The 27,882-nt window shown below is 40.4% G+C and overlaps 2 protein-coding genes, 1 long non-coding RNA gene and 3 other non-coding genes across 10 annotated transcripts in view; all 6 read left to right on the top strand.

Moving 5' to 3' along the window:
* Positions 1 to 1,879: 1,879 nt before the first annotated feature.
* Positions 1,880 to 5,289, top strand: LOC129097535 (uncharacterized). Of its 4 annotated transcripts, XR_008531520.1 has the most exons (9): positions 1,880 to 1,975; positions 2,407 to 2,528; positions 2,640 to 2,711; positions 3,241 to 3,324; positions 3,655 to 3,724; positions 4,211 to 4,280; positions 4,624 to 4,690; positions 4,993 to 5,117; positions 5,205 to 5,289. It is a non-coding gene; the product is annotated as an uncharacterized LOC129097535 (long non-coding RNA). The 4 variants fall into 4 exon arrangements; XR_008531518.1 differs by lacking the exon at positions 2,407 to 2,528; XR_008531521.1 differs by lacking the exons at positions 1,880 to 1,975; positions 2,407 to 2,528 and adding an exon at positions 1,982 to 2,261.
* On the top strand, positions 2,411 to 2,545 carry LOC129097817 (small nucleolar RNA SNORA9). The gene has a single exon (XR_008531546.1). It is a non-coding gene; the product is annotated as a small nucleolar RNA SNORA9 (small nucleolar RNA).
* Positions 3,424 to 3,559, top strand: LOC129097821 (small nucleolar RNA SNORA9). Its single transcript, XR_008531549.1, has one exon. It is a non-coding gene; the product is annotated as a small nucleolar RNA SNORA9 (small nucleolar RNA).
* LOC129097819 (small nucleolar RNA SNORA9) lies at positions 4,398 to 4,531 on the top strand. The gene has a single exon (XR_008531548.1). It is a non-coding gene; the product is annotated as a small nucleolar RNA SNORA9 (small nucleolar RNA).
* Positions 5,290 to 6,512: 1,223 nt separating the features above from the next.
* LOC129097581 (uncharacterized) lies at positions 6,513 to 9,895 on the top strand. 2 transcript variants are annotated; one of them, XM_054606477.1, is made up of 3 exons: positions 6,513 to 6,568; positions 7,611 to 7,696; positions 7,812 to 9,895. In XM_054606477.1, the coding sequence occupies exon 3, from the start codon at positions 7,812 to 7,814 to the stop codon at positions 8,916 to 8,918; it is 1,107 nt and encodes a 368-aa protein (XP_054462452.1). In that variant the 5' UTR covers positions 6,513 to 6,568; positions 7,611 to 7,696; the 3' UTR covers positions 8,919 to 9,895. The 2 variants fall into 2 exon arrangements, with proteins under 2 accessions (XP_054462452.1, XP_054462451.1); XM_054606476.1 differs by lacking the exon at positions 7,611 to 7,696 and having other exon boundaries at positions 6,531 to 6,568.
* A 2,979-nt stretch (positions 9,896 to 12,874) lies between these two features.
* The window catches only part of myo1g (myosin IG), a 45,777-nt gene continuing 30,769 nt past the window's right edge, over positions 12,875 to 27,882 (top strand). The window contains exons 1-12 of the mRNA XM_054606035.1: positions 12,875 to 13,087; positions 15,574 to 15,782; positions 18,240 to 18,333; positions 18,582 to 18,747; positions 19,810 to 19,863; positions 20,027 to 20,122; positions 20,305 to 20,421; positions 20,587 to 20,793; positions 21,011 to 21,156; positions 21,264 to 21,378; positions 22,645 to 22,815; positions 23,352 to 23,422. Of these exons, the coding sequence (XP_054462010.1) occupies positions 12,993 to 13,087; positions 15,574 to 15,782; positions 18,240 to 18,333; positions 18,582 to 18,747; positions 19,810 to 19,863; positions 20,027 to 20,122; positions 20,305 to 20,421; positions 20,587 to 20,793; positions 21,011 to 21,156; positions 21,264 to 21,378; positions 22,645 to 22,815; positions 23,352 to 23,422 (1,541 nt within the window). The 5' untranslated portion in view covers positions 12,875 to 12,992. The remainder of the gene's footprint in view (positions 13,088 to 15,573; positions 15,783 to 18,239; positions 18,334 to 18,581; positions 18,748 to 19,809; positions 19,864 to 20,026; positions 20,123 to 20,304; positions 20,422 to 20,586; positions 20,794 to 21,010; positions 21,157 to 21,263; positions 21,379 to 22,644; positions 22,816 to 23,351; positions 23,423 to 27,882) is intronic.

The raw sequence follows: 27,882 nt of genomic DNA, 5'->3' as shown, positions 1-27,882 counted from the left end.
CACAGACACACAAAGGCATTATTCACATGCCGACTCAGTGTGATCTAATGCTGCTTACATAACTAATGCTCTAAGTCTTAACCAACCCCTCTTGTTACACGGAATAAAAGTTAATTACATGAGGGTAAACTCTCTCTCTCTCTCCCTCTCAAGGCACCTTGATGCAGATCAGAGAGCAGTGATAATGCTTTCACCACGCCCTTTAGGTAGATCACAGATCTGGTTTGTCAATGTGGAGAAGCGTCAGCGATCATTGGGCCGATCCTCTGACGTCTGACACTCGTTTGATTCAGCCCGATATGATTGACCTCTGTGTCGCCCTTCAGTAATGCCTCTAGTTATGCTGCACTATTGTTCCAAATCGGACACACTTTCACATTGTGCAGCTATTTGATCAATTATTCATGTAAACACATTGATAGATGCAGCTTTTACTTAGTTGGCCTCGAGATTCAGAATTTTAAAATACTGAATTAGATCACGGTTTCACTCCTTGTGTTGTTTCTAAAAAAACTCAAATACCCTCCCATATTACAGATGGCATGATGTCAGTGTCCTCAGTAGGAGCTTCTTCAGCCCTGCCTTGTTATGACATAACTAATATGAAAGTCATCTAATTTTTGGAGAAGCTTTTTGGTCATTGAGCTATTGTAAGATTCTGCCCAGAGGTGAGATGTGATTGTGCGGTTGATATGAATGTTCAAGCTTGTTTTCTGTAGGCCACTGTTTCTATTGTTGTTGGTAGTGCACAGAGATGTCAGGATAAATCCAGCGACATGGTGGAAATAGTTATTGAAATAGATTAAATCATAATGGCACACTGTTTGCGTTAAAGAATACCCAGCCTTTTCTTATTTATAGCTTCAACAGAGCCGAGATCTGCGGTGGCGCCACTTTTCTTTTTATAAGATACACAGACTTTCCTGTAAAAGTCTGAGGAGAAGCAGCAGAAAACAAGGGGAGCAGCTGAAACGGTTCATGTTTGGGTCCAAACACAGATTCAGATTGTGCATTCTCTTCATCAGCATGCAAAACACACGTCAGCTGGGCATGACTGCAAGCAAACAAAGCTGAAATTCATCGGCGGATGTCTGCCGATGGTGTGGGCCACGACGGGCGGCCTTAGCAGGAGTCTGGTACTCTATGGTTTGTATTGTTGTACGGCAACGCGGTTTGAGTCATCCACCACGAGCACCCTCCTCGTGGACGCGACCCAGCCGCCGACTCCCACCAGCATCAGCTGTCCACCAGGTTATAGAAGCCCTCCTACGTTCAGCAGAGATGGTCTGTGTCGGTGGCTTCAAACCACTTTATATACACTATGTAGATAGTTTTATTTTAAAATACTGTTTAAACAATTATGGAAAATGTTGCTAAATTAAACCTGTAAACAAAATTTGAAAAACACAAGAACTTTGTCCCCCCATAAATCCATATTTTATAAGAAAATATCCTATAAATATGCTACAGTTTGCCAAAGCAGTCATGTTATCAGTCATCATGGGGAAATGGAAAGTCATATTTAAACCATGTGATCAGAATATATGGAACTTCCATTCTGTCTCTTATCTTGTACTTCGTGTTAAAGGTGAAGATTTATTTTTCCATTTGTTCTCAATGTGAAAAGTCCAGTATGAAGAAGTGAATTAGACTGTTTCAAATTATTTTGTTTTTAAGTTCAACTTTTCTTACTAGATTCTTAAACAAATCTGGCTCCTGCATTGAAAAAAGCAGACAACTATTATGTCTAGCCAAAGCTCAGACGGATCTTCTCCGCAACATCAAAGATGTAAAATTGAGACGCAGACACCCTACCGCCATCTTCAGTATTTTATTGCCCCCTGCTGGGAGACCCCGTGGACTGCCGTAAAACCTCAGAGAAAACGAAGAAGAAACCTCGCGCATAGACATGAAATACGTCACATCCGGATCTGTGCAGTCAGTTCAGTTGAGCATACAGCGACCGTAAGGAAAGGTAATATTCGTGAACATTATCTCTCTCCATCTAACCTTAATTTTAACATGTACAAAGTTTCTGACCTCTTGAAATGTTTTTTGATTCGTTAAGTTGTGATGAAATGGCAGTATTGTTGATGAAATTTAGTTTTTAACCGTATAACGTTGGGGAAATGTGGGCGCTGCAGTTCTGTTAGCTGTATCAGAAACGACCCTTTTTAACAGCCTTTATTCATTTTGTATTTTATTAACAGACTGGATACATGAGTGTAACGTCCAACATCAAGATGTCAAGGAAAACAAATGTATATATTTTCGACCACTTTGGCAGTAGAAATGCAGCCCATAGGAATGCGTTGAGTTTTGATAAGCTCTGCATGTTAGCTCACACAGGAAGCAACATGCAGACAGTTAAAGTTCTAAACTTTTTAGTTTTTTTTCTGTATAAAGTTAACTGCAGACCTATCCAGCGAGGCTCAGCCTGCAGTGGTTCCGTCCTTTCCTGTAGTGTCTGCTAGAGAGATATGAGGCTGTTTGAGGCCCTGCTGTGGCTCCTCATGGCAGGGTTATAGGTAAACCTCAGACATGCTGAAAAGTGTTTTATCAAAAAGCATAATTTATTGTTTAACGTGAACTATTACATGGTTGAGCCTGTTCTAATTCTGTTTACTGTCTTATTTTAGTTGTGAACACTTTGATGGGGAAAACTATGAACCAGCATGGAGACCATGTGCCACGAAGAGAAAAGTCTGCAGGTATTCACGTTTGCCAAGGATTGTATCAGCAGATTTCACTACTTTTATCTGTTTGCAGTTGCAACTTTATTGGGGCAAAATAAACTTATTTAGAAGGCATATTGACATTTGCAACCATCTGCTTTAGCATGGGAATACAATCTCCTCTTAAGAAATCACAATAAAGCTTTAATTTTCAATAATTACATTAATCAAGATCAGAATTTTAATGTACTTGCTGGATGTGAGTTTATTCTATATCTTGTCAAGTACACAATACATAATTTGAACAGCAAGACATTCCCAATGTTTGTCATTTGATAAATTTGCTTTTTTCCTTCAGTTTAACACAATTTTGTCAGCAACATAGATTGCTTTATACTATCAACACAAATTACAAGTTTGTGTACCACGTTATGCTCATTATTACCATACATAGGCCGTTAACGTCAAATCACTTCATGGCACAGAATGCTTGATGTGACCTTTTTTTTAAGTGTACATTTTGTAACAATGCCCAGTACTAAAATATTTTATTTTATTTTACAAGACTGCAGAGATGAAGCCCTGCCCCCACGCTCAGACCTCCTGACGTGACATCTGGTGCTCAAGTATGACTTGGAGCTTAAAAAAAGTAAGTTTAGTTTTTTATGATGTAAAGACAACACATGGCCTGGAAATAGCTGTTTTATCACATTGTGTACTCTCTATGCCGCTACATTGCCTTGGACGTGTGCAGACCTTTTCCAGCGAGGCTCAGCCTGCAGTGGCTCCGTTCTTTCCTTTAGTGTCTGCTAGAGAGATATGAGGTTGTTTGAGGCCCTGCTGTGGCTCCTCATGGCAGGGTTATAGGTAAACTTCAGACATGCTGCTAAATGTTTACAAAAAGCATAATTTATTGTTTAATGTGAACTTTTACTACACGTTTGAGCCTGTCCTAATTCTGTTTACTGGTTTCTTTTAGGTATGAAAGCTTGGATGTGGGAAACCATGAACCATCGAGGAGACCACGTGCCACAAAGACGAGTCTGCAGGTATTCACGTTTGCTAAGATTGTACCAGCAGATTTCACTACTTTACCTGTTCCAACTTTTGGTGGGGAAAAAATAAATGGCACAATATTTAGAAGGCATATTGACATTTGCAACCATTTGTTTTAGGATGAAAATCAATATCCTGTTAAGAAGTCAAAATAAAGCAGGGCATTTTCAGCTGCCTGGCACTGATTTATTAAATATCGATTGCATTTATCATGATCAGAATTTTAATAAAGTTTTACATTGGTATATTTCATAATGTTTATTTGTTAAATCGGCTTTGTTTGACAGTTTAACACAGTTCTATCAGCGACTGATGCTTTACACTTTCAAGACAAACTACAGATTTGTATCGCATTCTGCTCATTATTACCATACATAGGCTGTTAAAGTCTCATCACTTCATGGCACATAATGCTGGATTTGACCCTTTTTTAGTGTACATTTTGTAACGATACCAGTAAGATTATTTCTATTTTACAGGACTACAGAGATGAAGCCCTGCCCCCCTCAGACCTCCTGAGGAGGTGCTCAAGTATGACTGAGTTGAAAAGTAAGTTTTTTTTTTTATTTTTTTTTTTTTTTTTTATTTTTTATGTAAAGATAACGCATGGCCTGGAAATGGCTGTTTATCATGTTGCGTACCGGCAATGCCGCTCTATTGCCTTGGACGCAGACCTTCCAGCGAGGCTCAGCCTGCAGTGGCTCTGATCTTTCCTATAGTGTCTGCTAGAGAGACGTGAGGTTGTTTGAGGCCCTGCCGTGACTCTTCACGGCAGGGTTATAGGTAAACTTCCAACATTTGTCTTCTTTGGTTTCGAGTCAGACGACGTGCTTGGTGTGCTTCTCCTTTGTCCTCTATTGACTCTAATTAAATCCCTTTCTTTGCTTTACAGGAGTGGAAGATTCAGCGTGACTCTCCGAGGTGTTTGGCTGCAGATGAGTGCAAAAGTTAGTCAAGTGGTACGTTGACCTGAAATTCTGTTTTTTGTTTTTTCTACCAGTTGATGTGAAAATTGATCATAGAACATAAACCTGCTCTGTCAGAATCCAGTTTCTTTTGTCATTAAGTTTATTAACTAAAATCTATATTTTGATATTTAAACATATTTCATAGTTTCCCTTATTTACTCGTCCCTACTCATTATATACAGCTCAGTCAAGTTGTTGGATGACATCTCCTTGTATGAACATGCATGTGCCAAAAAACCTCTAAATGTATCATCTGAGACATTTGGTTTATTTATTTTGCTCATCTTTTCCAGAGCTTTACTGCTTCCAGTCGACCTCCATTGAGAAGCGTTTACCAGTAACCTTGTGGATCCTTGTTGTGGCTCCTCGAACCTGCAAACTAAAGAGCTTTCACAAACATGACAGCACTTTGAAGCAGGTGAGGATGCAGCATTCCTCCCAACAAGCTGATTGCTTTTGTTTTTTACAACGATGAATTTATTAGAATGTTTTCTTTATTTTGCAGATTTCATCTGAGAGTTGAAGAACCAGTTCATCTGCTGAAGAAAAACAAAAGTTAATTTCTGTACTACTAAAAAAAAATAAAGGAATATATTTTCAGAATGGTGCACCTGGTCTTTCATGAAAGTTGGATTTTTTTTTTTTTTTTCCCGATGGTATGAGAGCAAGACGACCAGGTAACAGGCCCTGTTCTCGCCACATAGCACAGTTTAACTTGGCACATGAACACCAGAACCAACTTGGTCTTGAAGGCGGGTACTCTCCACATACGAGAGCAGGTTTACGCTGATGTTGGGAGATCCCATGGAGGGCAGTGTGCTGGCTGAAACATTGTAGAAGCTGAAGGGTATAGTGGAGGTTCTGTCATAGTTTGGGCAGAAGTAATGTGGGGTGGTCCCACAGACCTACACGTGTTACAGAGGTCTGATAGAAGGGACAGCATTCTCCAGCTATATTCAGAACCGTACTAATGTCTGTGTTCTTTATGGGTTAAGTTTTGACTAGTTTCTTGACTACTGCCTCAAATACAACCATTCACTGTTATTTTGGCCATGCCATTTTTGATAATCAAAATGTATAGAATTTGTCTATTCTGTTTAATCAAATGAGATCAAATTCAATTATGAAACTGGAAAAAGGTTTAGTCACAAGACTGAAACGTCAAGAAAAGATGTTTGACAGTCAACAATTGCATTCATATTTTAATTTGTGGAATTAATATGTAATCGCATCAAATCGGATAATGTACTGACCCCTATAGATCCTGTAACTCAATTTAAAAACATAAACATTTTGTTTAAAATATCGAGTTTAGATCATACTGAAATTGAAGTTGTTCAGTTAGAAATCCACGTGAGGGCGATATTGCACCATGTGTGAACTGTAGACCAGATCACTTAAGGTAAACTGAGAATATTCTGTATATTCATAGTTTTGTTTTCGGCTTATTGGTTGTTACAAACCTCGAAGGGACGAAAATAAAGAAACATAACTATAAGCTCAATAATCAAAGTTGAATGAACAGCTTCATGACTGCCGATCAGAAACTTGTGCGTAAAGGTAAAAATGACAGCTGAGCTGCTGCGTTGAATCGCATTAGATTATACAGGTTCACTAAGTGAAGATCAAGTCTGGCCTTAATACATGGTTTCTTCAGGCAGCTTAAATATACATTAAATTAGTTGAAGAAATCTCTTAATTGGATTTAATTTATTACATTTGAACTAAAAAAGATGTCAACAAGGCATTTTATTTTATTTTGAAATGCCGAAACTAAACTACGGAGCGGAAATGACATGACTTTCAGTTTCATCCGCACTGATACAAAATATGGTGAAGTCATGGAAGTTGACAAGAATGAACTGTGAAGTAAGTTACGAATGTAACGGAGACCTTCAGTGTGTTGGTTCATTTAGCATTAACGGCATTATGTTCACCTGTAATGGAAATATTAGCCAGTGAAGTTCACTCTCTGGGTTTGTACTTTTGCTTTGCAAAGAATATGACTACTTATATTTTATCAAACGTTACTTTTATCTGCGTAGTCACCGTTTTTACAGGCAGTGAACTTTTTAAATGTACAGAAGTTTAGTTAGAAGCTGCAGCAGCCAACGAACCATAGTTGACCTGCAACAGAGTCACTTTCACTTTTGATGAAACGCCCCAACATGAAAGTTTCATGTAGCCTTGAAATATGATCCTGTAGCCTTTAGCTAGCATAAACAAACTTGACAATATGAAGAATAAAAGTGTTTAACCTTTGCTGTCACAGTGTGTCTTCCGTGTTTCCTAACGGCTGAATACAGACAAGGAGCCAGAGAGTAAAGTCATAGTGAGGCATATAAAGTGATTATAAGGGGGCCAAACAGCCATTTAAACAACAAGAGTATTCATGAAAATTTCAATCTACATACTAAATTAATGTATTCTTCAAAGTAGGCAAATATGTGGTGTTTAATGCCATCTACTGAGCATTAGTGGGAGTTGCAATAGTGTTAATAGTGGTACCATAGACTCTATATAGAGAGTCTTAGTGTACTGGCTCATTTTAGTAGGTAAGTAGTGCACCACAGTGAACTATAATTAATTCTTCTTGTTAATGTTTCATGTTTCCTCCAGCTTCATTCTACCAAGTAAAACCAAGATGTTTTTTGTTTTTTTCTGTTTTGTTTTTTTTACCAATCATTAAAATGAATTTCAGCATGAAACATGTTGAATAGAGTAAGTGAGCAGTTTCAAAGAAAAATTGTGTTGCTGTAATGCCTTTTATCATTATCATTGATAATATAACCAATGTAGTACTATATAGCTCCTGTACTCCAAAACAAACGCAACAAGGAGAAAATAAAACGTATAGTCAGTCTTAAGTTAAAAAACAAGGACAGATCCAATCATGTGTTTCTCTCCACAGTTGCGACTCGAGTCTTGCGAAAGAGCTCCCATGCGTTGGAGGTGAATCATCAACAATAGCATTTAAAAGCTCACAAGAGTGTTGAGGTAACTGAGCTCACACATCACGTCAGATTAATCCTTTGTTTATTCAGAATTGTTTGTCTGCAGACTCTTCATGCACCACCCTGTTGACATGTTTTTCTCCACCTCTTGTTTTCAGATGGATTTACCAGTGGAGGCAACGGTGCGTTTGGACGTTTTCTCCGATCAGGCACAGGCGAAAGAAATCCTCCAGTTGCATGGCTTTGCGTTGATGTATCTGAGTAGCGATCAGGTGAGAGTGAAGGGGTCCTTTTTGAAACTCAAGTCCGTGAAGACCCATTTGGAGCTGCTTCTTCGCCCACAAACCCAGACTGTGGTCCCTAAAGCTTCCTCTGGAGCCATTTCCAAACGCCACGCCGGCAACAGCTCAGTGTCAGATGGTAACAGAGGCCGAGACAAGCCTCCGCGTGCCTCTCCGTCTTCACCCAACGCCTCCTCGTCTTGGGCATCTTCACCCGACAAACATCCATCCTCTCCAGAGCACAATGCTTCGTTTTCTCCACCACCAGACCAGCGTGGCTCCTTCGGGCCTGAAAGAGAGTCCTTTGTAGTCGATGTAGAGGTGTTGATGTACGCAGAGCAGCTCCGGCAAAAGGACATCAAAGGCATTCTGGTCAGCCATGATGTGAATATGGACGTGTGTGACGTCGGTGAAAGCTGTGACATCACTTTGCAGGGGAAGAGCGCGAGAGTAGCTGCTGGTAAACTGCAGAGCCTCATGAATGAACTCAGCAAATCACTGCGCACACAGGAAGTTCCACTGAAGGACATGGGTCGGGAAGGCCATGACCTTTTAAAGAGGATTAATAAAGAGAGAAACGTTTCCCATTCAGTGGTTGTACGGCAGATGAACGACAAGCTTCTCCTAATAGGACCGTCCGCTGCCAGCTATGAGTTAAAGCAGAGGCTGCTAGGGAGGCCGTCGGAGAGAAACCCCAAGAGGAGGAGCAGGAACACCGACAGAGATAGCGGCACCATCGCCTCGCAGTCTCCTGTCGTGGCTGCAGGTTACTCGTCGTCGACGTACCAGGGCGATTATCTGGAAAATTCTGCTTGTTTTGTTCAAGGCGGAGCTGTGAGGGAAAGAAGCCGGTCCGAGTCCCGTGAAAACACCCGGGCAGAAGGCGCTAATATGCAAAAGATGAAAATAAAACGTCCGTCTCCTAAATCAACAAAGAACTTCTTCATGCAATTAGGAAAAAAGTTCAAATTTTGGAGGAAATGAAAAATGAGCAGTAAAGTTCTATTAATGAAGGTAGAGATAGCACTGAACACTCTCTTCTTTGGTCTCAGTTTATATTTTTAGTACTATTTTTTGACCATGACATGTATCTAAATACCTGTTATTAGTCTTATTGAGTATCAGGTCTGAGTATGCAGTCACATGGTTTTGAATAGTAGTGCCTGATTGATACTGGATCCTTGAGGACAACAGCAATAGTAATATTTGAGCGTCAAAGGAAAAATTTGACTTTTAGGAATTAGCAGTTTATTGCTCTCTTGCCAAGAGTTACAAGAGAAAATAGACACTACTCATACGTCTGTACAGTAAATATGTAGCTATTGTCAGCAGCTGGTTAGCTTAGCTTAGCACAAAGACTGGATCAGGGGGTAACAGCTGGTCTGGCTTTGTCCACACTTTGCCCCGCCAGCACCATCTAAAGCTTCACCATGTTATATCTTGAGGGCAAGGTTAGCTGTGTTTATTGGTTTATTGGTACACAGATACAGCACCCATATACTGTATCTGTGATAAACTAAAGTTAGCCGATGATATCAGCCATGCACATACATCGATTGGGCTGTGATGTTTAGCGTTGACGCTTTATAATCAGCTCTTTTAAATGATTATTGTGTAAAACTTTAATTGTTCAGTCAGATTGATGTTGTTATGCAGTGCAATATACTGATATAGACTCTGACAGATTGTATTCTTCTGATATCAAACTTTTTATTCTAATCGAGCAACAATAACCTGTGCACAACTTTATTCAACTTATTCTGTTCTGATAACAGTCAGTTATTTTGAGCCTTTGACTGACATCTCTCGTACAATTGTTTTTTATTATTGTTAGATACTTACACTGTAAATGTAAATTGAATGGCTAAAATTTAATTTACGTATATTGGAAAAACTGAAGAATAAATATGGCAATGAATTAAACAAATGGGAATAGAAAACACTAACGTAAACAATAAAGTAGCGTGGTTGATTTGAAAGGTCTTTGGGTGTTAATTACAGGTGATAATGACATTTATGTGTTGGAGCTCTACTATAGTTACATTGAGCATCAGGGGCTGTGGTCACAGTGTGCGTTTCTGTTAATGTTATTATCTCTGCCAGGAGCGTGTGTGCACCCTTCTTTGAGTGAATGCATGAGTGAGTCTGTGAATGAGTAAGTGGGCTGCATTCTTCTGCAGCAAACTGCATAATATTCTTTGGCTGGCCACTTACGGCTGCATGCTCAAGGACCCCTTGTGGTTGCGGTGACCAAATTTTCTGAAAAACACCTTTTATTGCACTTTTGATACTGCCATTAACTTCCTACTGACTTTTGACTCACTACACTATAATTGGTCCCCGTCAGGTAGGGTCCTCTAATGATAACACAGCTGAGTATATCTCCAACCCCCCTTTCAGTGTGCCAGTATACATATTGCTGAGTACCTCACTGCCACTGCTCTGCGGCTCACTTTTATTGTGTCGCCTCAATTCAGCGGCTGCTACGCGGGCAGACAGGTCGTTGCAGACCTGGCACCTGGCAGGAACCTGCACTCTTACTGAGTGCAACTTTCTAGTTTGTCACTGTAACACCTGAACGCATCATCTAGATGCAGACACAAACAGACGTGAAAGGGAAGCGTGACCAGGAAGTGAAACGGTCCCTGACAGACTACTGAACTCATGCAGAGAGAGGAAGTACTTATGGCAGACGAGGATCTAACACCCAAGTGTAATCACAGCAAGAAAAACTGCATGTTGGACTGGATATTGTTGCCTTTATTCAATATAAACAAAATTTTGGATTAGTGTCAGAATAACAACAGACTGTCAAGACATAGACGCTCTCCAGTAGGTAGGTGTTATGTATTTCTGACAAATCTAAATGTTTCAGTTTGATGGTAAAGTCCCTTTACTTTTTTACTTTTTTCCCCCAACTAATGCTTGTATCAAGTCTGCATTTAAGACACCATTCTAACGTGGCTGAACTGGTGACTGTAACTATGACTCAGAGGCCTTTCTGTTAACTGTAATAACTAAAACACAAATAGGTCTGATGAGAAATCTGTCCACCCCCATAGAGCTCAGTGCTGTGGGTTTCCCCTATTAGTGTTTGTTTGTCTGTTGCCATTGTATCTCAAAAACGTAACCTGTCCAGCATTTGATTTATTTATACAAGTTATTTGGACCTTGGATTTCAAAGTGTAATGTTGACTATAAATTGTAGATTTAAAAAACAACTCAGGTTCCAATTTCAAACTTTTTCTGCAGCATTTACCCTCATCACTGTATGGAGTTTGCTCAGTTGGCATGGAGATTGATCGCACGCAAGCTCAGTATGTACTTCTCATTTTTTTTCTTTACTTCCAATTGTCCAATTAATGAATCAGTTAAATGTACTAGTAGGTGACTGGCAAGCTTGGTTACCAGGTAACAAATAAACAATCACAAAACTCTAATTATAAAAACGGGATAGAGGAACAATGGCATTTGGGGAGAAGATTAAAGATGAATGTCAATATTGACAAAATGGTGGATGTAACAATTCTGTTTCCCTCCTCCCTTCCCATGTGTTTTTGGATAGATGCCTGAAATAAGGTCTGTCATTAACACGAGTTTAACAGATTTGGTTTAACCTTTTGTTCAACAGTATAAAATACGAATTTGAAGCTTTTATGTTTCTTAAAAAAACTAATAAGTGGCTAAATGAGACTTCAGGATGTCATAACGCCAAACGGTATTCAGGCCTTTTGCTTAGTGCTGGTGATGTGAAGTGATGTGACCACGGCAAGTTTGTTTATCGCCTTGCGCTTGCTTTTTACTTCTGCCGATTGCATTCATGCTTCTAAAACCATAAAAGTGGTGTTCATTTGTGAAGAAACAAAACGTGTTAACATCATACTTGTTTGCCACAGAGCATATTTTCTGCAATATTCCTAAATCCAATGGAAAAACCCCATTGGCATTTTGTTGAGAAATGCTAACTTTTGAGTTGGCCCACAAAAGATACGTCATCCCTGCAGCACTCACTCTATAGCAACAGAATGTTCAATGTTCAAACAACTGTTGGCGGCAGAATACAACCTCTATACCAGTGGTTCACAATCTTTTTAAACTTAGTGACCTCTTAATGTGAAGTAATGTCTACCTACAAACCTTAACCAAAGAATAGAATAACTTAACGTTGTCTTATTTCCCACCCCAGTAGTTGTCTTGTGACTCAGGTAGGCCTACTTGTCAGGAGCTCAGAATTTGAACAGTGTTCCTCGGGGGGGAAAAAGGAGATTCTTGTAAAGTTCAAGAAAGCATTAGTCAGCCTCTGAACTTAATCACACCCTCCTACACCCTAACATTGGTCTTACATGATAAACAATACAGCTTAACCATTTGGCTCCAACATCCCAAAGAAAAAAAAATGTTTCTCACGCTGCAGCTTGACTCTGGGAGTTGGGAACCCTAAGGGACACGTTGTTCTGCCAATGCAGTCAGGAAAGGAAATACCACGATCCCTCCCAGGAGATAAAGGTCATTTTCTACCCCCCAATTTTGCAAGGTTAACCGCTGCTTGTCTGGCAGTAAGCCTGTGTCAGATGCGGGTTCCTGTTTCCGGGGGGAGAAAAGATACACAAAATTCATCACAAAAGCAAGCGAGTGGAGCCTCGTAGTGAGAGCTGACGGTCTGTTTAGAAACTTGAAGGCCTTGTGGCAGGAAGAGAGAGAAGGATGCAGAAGTGGTATGAGCTCTTAAAGATAGCCTCCAGCTATTTATATAGATCTGCATGAGGGCAGGGGCTGACTGACAGGGTGACGTGCTACAGCTTGTAGACCACAGCTCTCTAGCACACCCTCAAACCCCAGAGAGCTTGCCACGCCCACAGTGCACACACACACACACACACACACACACACACACACACACACACACACACACACACACACACACACACACACTACCGGGGCCCCAGAAGTCGACCATACTTCTCTTTCTTCCTCCTTTAGCGGCTTTCTGTTCCTCTGCGTGTCGTCCGTCTTGTATTTTCATTTTATTTTGAGTGTGTTTGGTGAAGACGGACAGGGATGGCGGAGCTGGAGGGCCTGGAGTTTGGGAAGTCAGACTTTGTGCTGCTGGATGAGGTGACGATGGAGCAGTTCATGGAGAATCTGAAGCTGAGGTAAGAGGCCTGAGATACTGTTAGAGAGGAGGAAGGGAGGGGAAGCCGCCGGGTGTCAGAGGGAACGCTTCACACATACCTCATATATGAAGGAATAACGGTCTTTAAAATGAGATTAAACATAAGTATTATACATGTGTATATTTTTTTATACTTACTGTCTCTGACTTCAGCAAAATTTGTGGCAATAGCACTAAACTGCCAAGTTGAAATCATCTAGAAGACTACTAACAGAGAGGACATAAAGATGAGACATAAAGGGGAAAATGGACGAGCAAGAGTCCCTTCTAGCTTTCCCGCTCACCACCTTTAGGAGTTAAACTTGTGGTTAATGCGATCATCACCGCACTACACAGCAACTGGCTGTCATGTGAAGTCAATGGAGCACATGGGCAAACCTCACACAGCTACTCTCACCGAACCCGGTTCAGTAATGAGTAAATGTCACTTTTCGTCTGTCTTTTTTTGTGACCTTTCTATTCTCTCTTTCTCTGTGTAATGCTTCGGGGACTTTACACTTGTCTGTCTCTGAGTCCAGACAGTGTCCAGTCTCACTTCCTTCGTGTCTTTCTCAGGGGCATCATGTCCTCGATTCAACTGTCAGAAATCACACATCTGAGGATGAACTCCAACATGTCAAACTATATCAAATAAGCTCTAGTCTTAGAACAGTTGCCCTCGCTTGGTGTGTGTCTTCCAGTGTTGGCTGGCCAATAATGTATGAAGCTTAGTTTCATCACACAGCTTGATCAGACTTGTCAGCCGGCACTGAAATTTTCTGCTGATGTGTGTTGGCTTTAATGATTTACGCTGCGTTTCCATTTCTACCTGCAAGTTCAGGTGTATTTTTGCATTTGCGCTGTTTTACTTGTTAGTATAAAGCTGGTAATCACCACTACTATTTTTGTCCCATGTTGGACCCTCTGTCAGGAGGTTATCTCCAAAATTTGAGGCTTGGTTGACGGAGAATTCTCACTGGTGATTTGTTGCCTGAACTCACAGAGATCAAGACTTGATTGGTACACTTAAAATGTTTTTGTTTACAGGATTTAAGTGGTAGAATTGAAACTTATATGAAACAGTAAATTGTAAAAAGAAAAAGCAACAGAGGATTTGTGCTCTTTGATTTTGATCTAACTCATATCAGATGTAGTCTCACATGTAGTCAGCCACCTGTTACTCTATTGGTCAATAGATTACCAGGAAGGAGACGGGAGTGACTTCTCTATTTTTGTTTGGCACCAAACCCAATTATGACTTAGAGGAAAACATTTTTGTTGTGCCATCGGTAGAGCAATTTCTGCTTTCAGGGCTGATATTAACCATTTGTAAAAAAAAAATGTAGTACAGAGGTGATTTATATATAAGTTATATATAAGTACTCATTATGGAACCTGGTCTCTTACAGAGGGTTAATTCTAAGTTAACATACAAACACCAACTACTTAACATACTTTACGTTAAGTGTGAGCAACACCACGCATCCTATTTTCAGCCCTGTCTCCTAGAAATGATGCTCCCATTCAAAGACACAACTGTATTGTCAGTTACGCTATGAGTGAAACATTTTTTGTCGTGGATTACGTTTGCTTATGACAAAAAGTTTCAACTGAGTCCGCCAAAGGAGGTCAAGGTATAAAAACTATGGATGGGTCAAAAACGACTTTCATCCAGGAGACTGGTGAATGTCCCGTGGATAGCAAATACCTTGGTGGTCGAAACATAGCATGGTAGTTTTGTTTTGTTACAATTTAGTAGTAATTTTAAGCCAAACCTTGTTTTTCATTACTAAACCTAACCAAGTAGTTTGATAGCTTTTTTTCTCTCTAGATAACGATTCTGTGGTTGCTTCATATTTCTTAACTCTGCTGGCTAAGAACAACCACATAAATGATCCAGTAAATGTTGACCATTACACTGGTTGTGTTCTCTGAAGGTTCCAGCTTTGTTCCATTATGATGAATTGGGTCTATAAATCTTAACATTTAGAGGATTGGCCCCTGAACTGGGACAGAGCTCATATGTCCGGTCCCGGATCCCCATAACGCAAAAGTAAAACAGTATTTCATTTAGCTCCACTAGCCCATGTGACACGTCAGTTTTACCTCTCCCAGCTCAACAGAGCCACACGAGGTGACACAAGGCTGTGACGCCCTTTGAACCGCAAGTTCCATTTCCTGCTCTCGGTGTACAAACGCTTGTGTCACTTCCTGTCAGGAAGTTATGTGTCACATAAAGGTGCATGATCTCTTTTGGGACTCTTGGGTTTTTTTCATGGGTGGTGTGAAAATGTCATGAGGCTCTACGCCTCTTTCCCACTTCAATTAATGATTGAATAATGAAAATAGTTAAATACATACTATCCTACATATATAGAGATGTACTCTGTACTAACAGCATCTTGTTTATAAATCTAGTATATCTATATGATACCTCTACATGTATGTGAAGTATGTAACAGTATGTATTTTCTCTTGTTTTGACAGGTTTGAGAAGGGCCGTATCTACACCTACATTGGAGAAGTAGTCGTCTCTGTTAACCCGTATAGACAGATGGACATTTACGGCAAAGACAACATAGATGCGTACCGGGGCCGGGAGCTGTATGAAAACCCTCCTCACCTGTACGCTGTGTCTGATGCTGCCTACAAGGCCATGAAGAGACGGGCCAAAGATACCTGCATCGTCATATCAGGTCTGTCTCTTTCACACTCTTAAGCTTCCAATTTATGAGCCACAGGCCAAGTGTGAACTCTCTGCTGTGAAGGAGGCTGCTGGACAGTTTTCAACACAGGACCTCCCACACTTTCAATTCAAACATGATCGCATGCAATATAATCTTGGTTCTTTTGTTTGTGGAACGATTTCTTGTGGGTTTATGTTTGTTGTGATGTATTCGTCCTGTGAAATTGATGCTGATAACACAAGGGAAGAGAGATAACTCTTAGATGGTTAAAGAGTTACAATTATTCTTTTATCAGTAACTCTGTTGATCACCAGGTTTGGCCTGTGTGTGGCGCCAGATGAAAAGCTATGTTGTTACCTATAGACTTGTCTCAGCAACCATCTGTCTAGGGCTGCATTTAAAGGTTTTTTAAATTATCAATTTATCTATTTTCTTGATTTGCCAATAAATCGTGCATTCTGATACCTTGAGCCCAAGGTGACATCTTTAAATGTCATGTTTTTACTGTCAAAAACTCAAAGGGAATATTGAGTGTGCCTTTATAGAAGACAAACACACATTTTAGAAATTTTAGAAGCTGGAAGTTAAAGCATTTTTACTTCAAAATGTACACCTGCCTGAGGAACTGATGCTTGTAAAATCTTTTTAATAATTGATCAAAACATTTTATAAATATCTTTTTTTTTACATTTTTAATTCATTCATTTCATTAAATTATTGGTTTTAATCCTGATTCATTCATGTAAAGCACTTTGTAAATTCATTTTGAAATGTCAAGTATCTTTATTTTTATATTCAATCAATCAATCAATCAATCAATCTCTTGCCAGGCCTATATCAGTTTTAACTGTCCTCTCTTGGAGCCTGTAAATTAGTTAGTCTCCTATTAACCATTCATAACTGCTAACAGTGCTAATGCTTAGCAACATTGATAATGTTACGTTAGCGTTAGGCTAATCTCAAAGTTAGCGCGCATCCTTTTGTTGTTGAGCTGAGCTTTATTACAGTAGGAGTAATCTTCTGGGAAGCTGAATGTTTGTGACATTGCCAAACAACTGAGCCAAGCTAGTTGTCGACTAGCTTATTTTATATCCACAATAGCCATTAAGATTGATTAATGCTTAATGATTGATTAAAGATATTAGCATAATACCTCTTAAATACTGTACAGGTAACGTTAGCATTATCTATCTGAGTGCTCAGGTTGCTCTCTGAATGTTTAACATTAGCCATTTTGATGTATATGTGCTGTTTTTGACACGTTATTCGGGTTAGCAGTTCGCTCTTATCATTATTGGGCTTTTTTTAGCTAACCTAAATGTAGTTATTAAAGAACGTTACTGCTAACGTTGTGTGGAAAATGTTATTTCTTTGGATATTTTGTATATTCACCTAACATTACGTTCACTATCACATTTTCTGCTTTGCTTTTTGTAAATAAATAATTTAGTAGGGGTAATATTACTTTGGCTAATGCCTCCTAATCAATAACAGGTGTGGCACACTCACCATAAAACAACTGCTAACGCTAAAATACATTTTCAGTTTGAGTTTTTGGTTTCCATGATAGTCCAAATACTATTTCACCCTGCCAGGAATAAAATGTAGGGAAAAATACAAAATATTTTTACACTTAAATCATCAAATTGACATAATAACAAATGTCTTCTTAGTCACTAGTAACTAATAATTTTCTATGTTTAATCGGCATATATGGTAATTGGAGTCAGGTGCTCAAAGTTCAGATACTACCTTCACATTCTTGGCAAAATAAATAAAACCACAAGTTACTGCCCTGTCAAGCTACACAGACAAAGAGCATATAGACACGTCTTTAAATTAGAAAAGAATACAATGAAATAAAATAAAACTATATACAGTATATAGCTACTTATATACAAATCCTTACCTAGATAGACTTTGGTTTAGTAGTAATGAGGGTTGTTCAAGAGGTAGTGGCATGGTAATGTGCAAAAGCATCACAAGAGAAAGTTCCATGTAATTTATTTATGGTGGAGGATGAATCTGTTCTGTAGTCTGTTGGCACAGCTGCAGATACTTCTGTATCTCCTGCCAGGTAGAAGCAGGGTGAACAGGCCGTGGCTGAGAATGGCTTTTAATATCCTTTGGGCTGTTCGCAGGCACCTCTTGTCACCAATATCACTGATGCTCTGTAGATGGGTACCAATTATGTTCTAGGCGGTTTAAATCACCCGCTGCAGAGTCCCCCTGTCCTGGGCTGTTCAAATCTCTTGTCAGTTTGTAATGTTTCCAGTCGGGGTGCTTTCTATTGCTCCTCTATAAAAGTTAACAAGAACTTGTCACTGGAAGTTTGCTTTCTAACGTTTAATAAATAAATACAGCCATTTATGAGTAAAGAGATATTGAGCAAAATATTGTTACATTTTGCAGCTAAACTGATCTTTTCATCATTTTTGTGAAACCTGTGTGTGTTTTGTATTACAGGTGAAAGTGGGGCAGGAAAAACAGAAGCTAGTAAATATATCATGCAGTACATTGCAGCCATCACAAACCCGAGCCAGAGGGCGGAGGTTGAGAGGTGAGTGTTGCTTACAGGTTAAGAGAACTATAATATAAACTCATTAGGGCAGTGCTGTAATTGGACATGTTTATATCCAGACTGGTTTTATCCTTAAATCAAACTCAAATAAATAATTGGATCACAAGAATGTAATAATTCCCATTAATCATCTCCCTCTTTTCTTTTCCTCTGACTCAATTTTCACCTCCCTGATGGCTGTGTCGCATATGTTCCCCATCAACGGTTACCACTTTATGACAAATCAGTGTGAAGAACGTGCTGCTCAAATCCAACTGTGTGCTGGAGGCCTTCGGGAACGCCAAGACGAATCGCAACGACAACTCCAGCCGCTTCGGCAAGTACATGGACATCAACTTCAACTTCAATGGGGAACCCACTGGAGGACACATCAACAACTACCTGCTGGAGAAGGTGGGCGGGCAGGGTGATAGAGGGGCTTTGACTGCAGACAGGGGACCCTTCACAGGTCCAAGAAACACAAAAACAAACTAGTTATATGTTGTCGGGACATAATGATCCCACCTCTGAAGGCAAGTACAGAAAAGTTCTGCTCATTTAGTTTCTTAATTACGTCTTCTCTCCGGAACATGAAATTTTCATGAGGTGATGACAAAGAGGTGAGAGGGAACATCCACGAATAGATGTATCTGTGAAGCCGATGTGCTGCTGCTCTTCCGTGTTAATGAATGGTTGCCGGGGGGTACTGATGCTGCTGTATTTATCCGCTCTGTTAAAGAACCGTCTGGCACTCAGAGCTGGTGTGAATGATGGTGTGAATTGAGGTGCCATGCTTTATTTTCAGAGACACTGTTTTGATGCTGTGTTTCTGCAGAAGGTAGTCAAAGTGGTACTGCTGTGGTCACACAACTGGTTATAAATCTGGTTTTGAGTGTTTGTCCTGAAAAAAAACTATACTTGAAACGCTGATGGAAAGCCAATGGTAGTGATTTTTTGTCGCTTACACTGGGTGAGCCAGCCTTGACTGGGTGAAGTTAATTTCCGACATTTTGAGTGTTGTTATTGCGGAGATTGGATGCATTTTCAGCTGTCAAAAACACCAGCGCCATATGTAAGGTTTTGGTGTCAATTCCTCAAAATCGAAGACCTTTTTAGATGTAAGGTTGGTAAACAATGTTACTTCCACATTTTCATTTGGACAAGAAAACTTGCTTTCACCCTTTTAAGAGATCACATTATTTGTCTATATTTACCTCAGAAACTCACACATATGATTGCTGTCATCTGCTGCTTACTGGTATTATTCAACTTAATATAAATTCAGTTTCAGTTAGTAAATGATTTGCTCTACCTTTATATGTAAACTGAGAGAGTTCGTCTTGGGGTTGAGACAAAAACTAAAGTAAGAACAGACAACACAGAACCTGTTACAGCAAACAACACCTATGACAGTGTAACAGTGTGTAAGGAGGATGGATGTCTGGTTTACTGAAATAATCTGTTCTCCTGTTTAAGTCCAGGGTGGTCCATCAGCAAAACGGGGAAAGGAACTTCCACTCATTCTACCAGGTAAACTCTAATCTTTGCTGCAAAACATAACACTGATGATAAAAAAAAAAAAATCTAATCAAAGATATTGTGGATTGCCGCTCCAGAAGTTCCTGCACGATGAACTTTTATGAATTTGTTAAAGTGGATCTGAACTTGTCTGTTTGGTGGGTGTTTATCACAGTTACTGCGTGGAGGCTCAGATGAGATGCTGGAGTCGTTGCATCTACAGAATGATCCCGCTGCTTATATTTATACCAAAGAGGGAGCTGCAACTGCCGTGAGTTTGTCAGGTTTACACTTTTAGCTGCAGACTAAACGAGCTATTTGAGAAACGACACATTTGAAATAAGCCATTGGCAAAAATTGCTAAAATCCATCCTGATTGCCCCCTCTGAACTGAAGCTCATATTCTTTTGACTGATGATGATGATAATCTCAAATCCTTTTTTCTTGCTGAAGACCTCCAACAATGATCGCTCAAGCCACAAAGCGGTGATGAGTGCCCTGGAAGTGATCGGCTTCTCAGCAGAGGAGATTAACTCAATTTATCAGATCCTGGCCTCCATTCTTTTGTTGGTTAGTAACAGCATGGATTGTTAAAAATAGGATTAAAATTATATGAAAATATAATGTGTATATTTTAGATTTTGCCTTCCTGGTTCTTGAAATCACCAACAATAAAAGCATCCATTAGTGATAAGATCATGTCTCTATAATGAACTGTCATGGTCTGTTTCTCAGGGTGATGTGCAGTTTGAGAGCGATGGCGAGAGCGTTCAGATCCTGGGACTCGAAGCCATCAGCCACATCTCTGAGCTGACGGCCACGGAGGTGGACAGCGTCTGTAAGAGCCTGCTGTTCCGCACTGTGGCCACCGGGGGCGGCGAGGTCATCGAGAAGGGACACACGGAGAAGGACGCCTGCTTTGGACGGGACGCTTTCGTTAAGGTGCTGTGGTACAGATCATACAGCAGATTTTATTTTGACAAAGCAGCTAAAGAGGATGAGATTTCTGCTTGAACACAGATTAAAAGTTTTACAGCTTCTATAGGAATAGAAAATGATGTCAACATCATCTCTGTGACACGCTTTCCTTTTATCCAATTTTCACAGTTGTCACATTATTTCTAACTCTGTCTAACACTCTCTGATTCCCCCGCTCTAGGCTCTATACGAGAGACTCTTCGGCTGGATTGTGAGCCGCATCAACAGCGTCATTGAGGTCAAAGACTACGACCCAGTGCTTCATGGGAAGAACACAGTCATTGGTGTGCTGGATATCTACGGCTTTGAGATCTTTGACAACAACAGGTTGGTGCTGCTGCTGCATTGTGAAATCTGACGTATCTATTTGTCACTAAGTGGAAAGAAACTGCTGATGCTGTTGCTCAGGTGTTTGTTCCTCTGCTGTCGGCCAGTTTTGAACAGTTCTGCATCAACTACTGCAACGAGAAGCTGCAGCAGCTGTTCATCGAGCTGATCCTCAAACAGGAGCAAGGCGAATACCAGAGAGAGGGCATCACCTGGCAACACGTAAGAAGCACACACAAATGCACAGAAAAACACACAATTGCAGATTGGTTGATGCTCAGCTGTTATACATTTGCAGTTGACATTCAGCAGCTGTGCAGGACAAAGTCTTATGTTCATACAGTGTAGTGATACATAACTGTGTTAAGGTTAAGGTAGTGAATTAATGAAAGTTTTCCCTAACATCATTCAAGTGTTTTTAGTGTCCTCACACACTTGCATATAAGACAATAAATACCAAAAAAATCTTAAGAAAATTGCCAGGAACAATATACGCATTTGCCTCCTAAAATGTAGAGGGATTTGTCTCCTTGCCTCTAATTGACAAATTGTACATCATCAGTACAGTTTTATGTTATATGTATACATATGTCGTCATATTTTAACTTAAACATTTACATGTACATGACTTAAAAACACTCACAAGCCTTATATAAATTAGCTAATCGTCAACTTAACATTTTAAAATGGAAATGTGTTGCAAAAGAATCTCAGCTTATTTGTGTGAATCTTTTCAAGACTGTTCACTGCGCTGTTGAGTCTCCCATACTATTCACAGATAAAAAGGAAGGACCAGTGCTCTCCAGATGCTGGCGCTAATGCAACATTTATGTATGAAAACCACTGTTAAACTAAACAGAAGAAAGATAAGAGCATTTGCCACATACAAATGTGTCACTCTAATCCATGCATACTTCCTGATCCTATTAGGCCCACAGGGTTTTCCCTGTCTTCAAGCAACAAGTCACATGACACAATAACAAACAGAGCGGATGAAGCACTGTTTCTCTGTAGGGTTCTTTCCATAATGTCAGAAACTTATAACAACAATCTGAGCCTGTCTGCGGCAAAAACAAGCACTTTAAGTGGACGTACATTGATAGTAAGGCGTTGCTCAAAAGATCATACATCTCAGCCCGTTTAGCAGTCCCTAAATACTGGACCAAAATAATGTCCCCATTAGTCAATTAGACACAAAAACATGGTAAAATATGGTCCAGGTTGAAAAATACCAAAGTTACCCTTTCATTTCTGGTATTGTGTACATGTTTTTAGCACCTTACTGATAATATGAATTGTTCTTTGAGCGGTATTTATGTACTACATATATATATATATATGTATATATAGATGTGACACAAAAGTAACTTTGTAAGTGAACAAGCATGCACTTGGATTAAAACCGACACACGCAGCACATGCACTAGCATGACTCGTAAACATCACCACATTTCCCTCTTGCTTAAAAACCATTCCGTTTACACGCAGATCGACTACTTCAACAACCAGATCATTGTGGACCTGGTGGAGCAGCCCCACAAGGGCATCATCTCCATCCTGGACGAAGCATGCCTCACTGTTGGCAAAGTCACCGACACGGTCTGCCTGGAGAGCATGGACACCAAGCTGGCCCAGCACCCCCACTATACCTCCCGCAAGGTTAGAACAGATAAAAAACATGACACAAGTGCTTCAGGCTTCATCTCTCCCTCTCATGTGGACATTCAGAAGACTCCCTACCCACCTAGTTAGGCTGCTGCTCAACATGAAACTGAAACGCTGCTTAAAAAGGGATCTCTGAAAACGTGGTTGTAACTTAGTAAGTAGGAAGTGGGCGACATATTGTTGATATGTTCTCCTCAGACTTTACTCTGAAAAATAAAAAACTTTCCGCACAAGTTGCAAGATAGAAACAAAGTATTTTAGTATTTCTTGTGTGTTTTGTTTTGAGTTTTGATTTGAAAATAACAAGCAAGAACAAAGGGACTCCATACTACAGTGTGACTTTTAAATGTACAATAACGCAGGTGTGGTTCTGTGTTGCTGTCAGTAGGGAGTTTTGCCTTATGAGACATCATGAGATCATTTTTCAAACAGCCGGGGCCCAAAAAGCAGCAGTCATTCATCTGTAAACAGCAAATGTGTATAATATGTTTGTAATATTTGCACTCACAGCATCTCATTTTCATTTCCAGCTCAGCCCCACCGACAAAACCATGGACTTTCAGAAACATTTCCGTATCCTCCACTACGCTGGAGACGTCACGTGAGTCGCTGGCACATTTACGCGCTTTGTCAATAATAATGAATAAGTGACTGTGCAGAATTCAGAAGTGGAAGGCAAACAATCCTATTAAGAGAGGTCAGCAGTGGGTGAATTCATAGAGGCATTCCAGTCAGCTTTACGGATCAGAAGTTATCCACATTTAGTCCACATTTTTAAGTATTCAAACAGGAAGTGTAGTCACTGAATATTGGCCACCTATTCAAATAAGTGTCAGATGTCCTCCTCATGCGTACATGTGAGTTGTGAGCTACTGTATAAATCTATTCATGTGAAAACACAATAAAGAAAAATCCTCAGCCGCACACAAACAGTAAAGTGCATTCACTAACCTGCACATTCAGGCACGAAGACACAACCAAAGACACGTACAGGAGAGGAGATGCTCTTGACTGCACAGAATCAGAGGTCGCAAATGTTAAAAAAGAGCAGCCCTGATTTGTAACTTCTGGTGAAACCTTTGAGTATTTTCCAACAGGTGTCACAAATATTAAGTTGTGTTGCACATGCACGTTTTGCACCACATGCAATAAAATTAGAATAAGCACGTTGATGTATAGGAAAGATCTGATCTGGAATGCAAATAAAGGAATAGTTTCTGATGTTCTCAACAACAGCATGAACATGTGTTATGGTCACTTGTTAGGGCTTTAAATGTGTAGTTTAAACCATCTTATATTAGTCTTAATTTATTATGATCCTTCTGAATAATTATTTTGCCTTTGGAAAATTTGGTGACTTGCAAAAAGTCAACCGACCACATTCAAACACAAGATGATCCAAGCTTTTATAGGATTAATTCTCACATGTAAAGCTATAAAGCAGATATGTGCATATTAAGACTTTTTAGCCTTTATCCTATTCCAAGAGCACAGTTGTTTTTGTTTAAGTCAGTGGCCGTTTGGTCATTCACAGACTAGAGGGGGTTTGTTGGGTTTCCTTCTCCATCACTGCTCCACTTCTTTAATGTGCTCACCGGATTTAAACGTCATAGTGGTCAGATGAGGCCCCTGGCCAGCAAGTCACTCGACGGGGCTTTGGTTTCAGAAAGATCCCCGCTGCTCATGTGTACTGCCCTCAATCTAGAGAGGGGAAGGACATCAATATGTCAAGGGAGCAGCAAAGGAGGAGGAGGAGGAGGAGGAGGAGGAGGAGGAGGAGGAGGAAGAGGGCAGGGGGGACGGAGCCAGCTGATGAGACAATTTTGAGATGTGGCAGCAGCAGTAATCAAGGAGAAATGGAGGAGGGTTTATTGAAGGTCCTTGACACGGGGAAATCCAGGCTAACAGGATGTCAAACACACACCGAAACACAGAGCAATTTCATCTCTGGAGCTCAAGACAGCTCTCACAGACATTTACTGCACCGTGCCCTTTTCTCCCTAACCGCCCTCTTGTCAATGTTCAGCAGTAGTCAGAGCCTTCACTTAAGTAAAAGTACCAAGATAAGTACTTAATGTGGAAAATGACCTTCGTTAGGGTTATACTATTATACGTTATGTCATGACATTGCTGAGGTATTAATGTGGAAGCAGCATTTAACTGTTGTAGTTGGTTGAGGTGGAGTTGTTTATCTCTGCCAGGAGAGTATGATAATAATAATGATAATAATAATTTTATTTATGCAGCACTTTTTATAGCTTAAACACAAAGTGCTTTCCAGATTAAAAGATTTACAGAATAAAAATTACCCCCCGGATGACATACAAAAATGAGAGCACATCAAGCAGCACTGAGCCCAAACATAAACAGATGGAGGGGCATGTGCAAAATAAAAATCACTGATTCATGTAAGTAAGATGTGGATAAGGGGAAAAAGCTCATGTACAACAGGTAAAGTTTACAAAATAGGAACAACCACATATATGGACAAATAAGATGCAAATATCAGAGCAAATAAAAATTTAAATTTAAATATGTAATGACAATAAAAATAAAACACTATAAATGGTACTATAAATAGCGACTATGAAGTGATGTGATAATAGAAAACATTACTGGGGGTACGCCATCTTGTAAAAGTGCAGACACACCTGGCAGAGATCTGCACTCTTCTGAGTTCACTCTTCTTGTTTGTCACTAGTTTACATAGAGCTGTAACTGTAGTAATTTCATTATGGGTTATTCTGCTAATTTCTGTCCATTAATTGTTTGTAAATCAGAAATTAGTGAGAAATGCCCATCACAATTACCCTAACCTCAGAGGATCCAGATCCAACATTTTAAACCATGAAATAAATTATAGGATTGATGAATTATGAGTAACGTTAAACTGCAAGAGGAACTTTCATTTTGTGTTGATTTTGGCGCTCCCTGTGGACATAAGCAGTAGTGTTTCCGAGCAGCCCAGCAATTAGGCCTTTTCTCCCAGTGGAGCTGCCAGGAGAAGCTTCTGGAACTCCAACTACAGGGGAAAGGCGGCAGCAAAGATGAGTCAGGGTCTGTCTGCTGTGGGCCTGTCTCTGCTGGAGGCCCTGCTGGAGTCTGAGCTAAGGGATTTTCTGGTGAACCTGCAGGATTTCATCTGATTTCACTAGAATCTGACCCGATGGCACAGATGAGAAGCATTAAGAATAATTAAATAGAAATGGACAATCTACTCCTTCATGGTCTTGTTTACTTATGTAGGTCATATAGGGGCATCAGGATTAAACTTTGACTGTTTCAAAACCACTTAAAAATTCCTCACAGTCACTTTAGGTAAAGTTGATGAATTATTTTCCAATGATCAACTTACCACTTTAGCTCTTCATGTTTTTTTATATGTAAAATCAGTGTGTAAAAACACTTCTACCATGATTTAATGATGGACATTTAATGTGATAAAAAATACATACATATAAGTAAAGTCCTAGAGTAAATGCACTCTACTGCCGGCGTTAACAAGGCGGGCTGGATAAAGAGCCTGCGTGACAGACCTGCAGCGGTGATGACAGATGGCTGTCCCTGTCACTGCGTGTCCCCGTCACACCGCCTCATGCCGGGGCCGGGCTCGCTGAGCTGTCACCTCTGGTATATTGCTCCCTGGTGTCTCACTGGACCCCTCATCATCCCCTGTCCCACCCCACCACATCTGAGTCTAAATTGGCTAAATATACCCTCATCCTTGTCCCCCCCCCCCCCACCACCACAACCACTCTCAGCGCACCACCACTATCACAAGCTTTGACCTACTTCGCTCCCTCCTCCTCCTCCTCTTTCCTGTTTCCTCTTTTCTTTTTCTCCTCCCTCTGTACTGCAAAGCTCACCTGACTCTCTTTGCCATCCACATTTTTATTCCCTGCGGTATTTCCGCCTGCACATGCAGCACTTTGAGCAGCCATAAGATATATATCATATTCCCCACTGCATGACTTGACAGTGCAAGAAATCTCACATCTTTGTCGTCGTGGCGCTCTCAGCATGTGCTCCCTTAACCTTTTACATCACGGCCCTCTCCTTGCACCAGCCTTGACCTTCATACTTTGATATACTTCCCTCTAAATCATCCTCACGTCTCTGGAGGGATCGCTGCCTTTATCTCTGCATGTCCTCTCCTGTCCGTCCTCTCCCAGCACCGTCCTGTCCTGTCCTTGTAAATGAGTGTTTGTGGCCTGTTATTTTGTCCTGCTGACTGCTCGCTCTCTCTCTTTTTTCCTCTCGCACTCCCATCTCTCTCCGGTGAGCTTTCCCGGGATTTGGTCAGGTGGTTTTGGCGCCTGTGATCCAAGGGGACACATCTGTCATAGCCAGCCTCCGCTTCTTTGCCTCCAGATGTGACATTCTAGGACACAGTCGCGGACAGGGCCATGCAGGCGACATGTGACATGCTGTGTGTGTCCGTGGTTTTGTTTGTGTGTGTGTGTGGATGTGTGTGTTTGTTTGTTTGAGAGGGAGGGATGCAGGGAGAATGTGTGGGAAAAATGTGTGTGTGACAGAGGGTGTGAACTACTGCAGTGGTGGATGTCCTTTTACTCAAGTGCTGTAGGGGGATCGACCCCTAGATTATATTTAAAAAAGTAAAAACTAGCCTCACCTTGACCAGCTACAACAGTAACTACGCTACTTACAGGACAAATTACAAGTACCTTTACTGTAATATTTGTAGTACACTCTGCTGCTATACGTCTGTACGTTTTCTCAAGTAGAATTTGTCATGCAGGATGCATGCTTGGGATGGAGTACTTTTACAATGCTGTACTTTTACTTTAGTAAAGGATCTGAATACTTCATCCACTACTGATATAATGTAAGCTGTTTTGTTCTTCAGGCTTTTTGGCATATGATCTCTGTATGAGTGTTTCCTCCTTTAAACACATCCCATGGTTAAATAACTGTTTGAGCCCTAAAGAGGTTATATTTCACAAAAAGATTATAGAGAAGTCACAAAAAACAAAACTGTGTTGCAAAACTTTGTTTTTGCTTCTTTGCTCTACCATTAATCATCTCACCACTCCCAAATGT

The sequence above is a fragment of the Anoplopoma fimbria genome, chromosome 10, assembly GCF_027596085.1.
Source record: "Anoplopoma fimbria isolate UVic2021 breed Golden Eagle Sablefish chromosome 10, Afim_UVic_2022, whole genome shotgun sequence".
NCBI classification, from domain to species: Eukaryota; Metazoa; Chordata; class Actinopteri; order Perciformes; family Anoplopomatidae; genus Anoplopoma; species Anoplopoma fimbria.
Note: the sequence above shows the minus strand (reverse complement) of the source record. Positions and strands in the feature narration are given on the sequence as shown.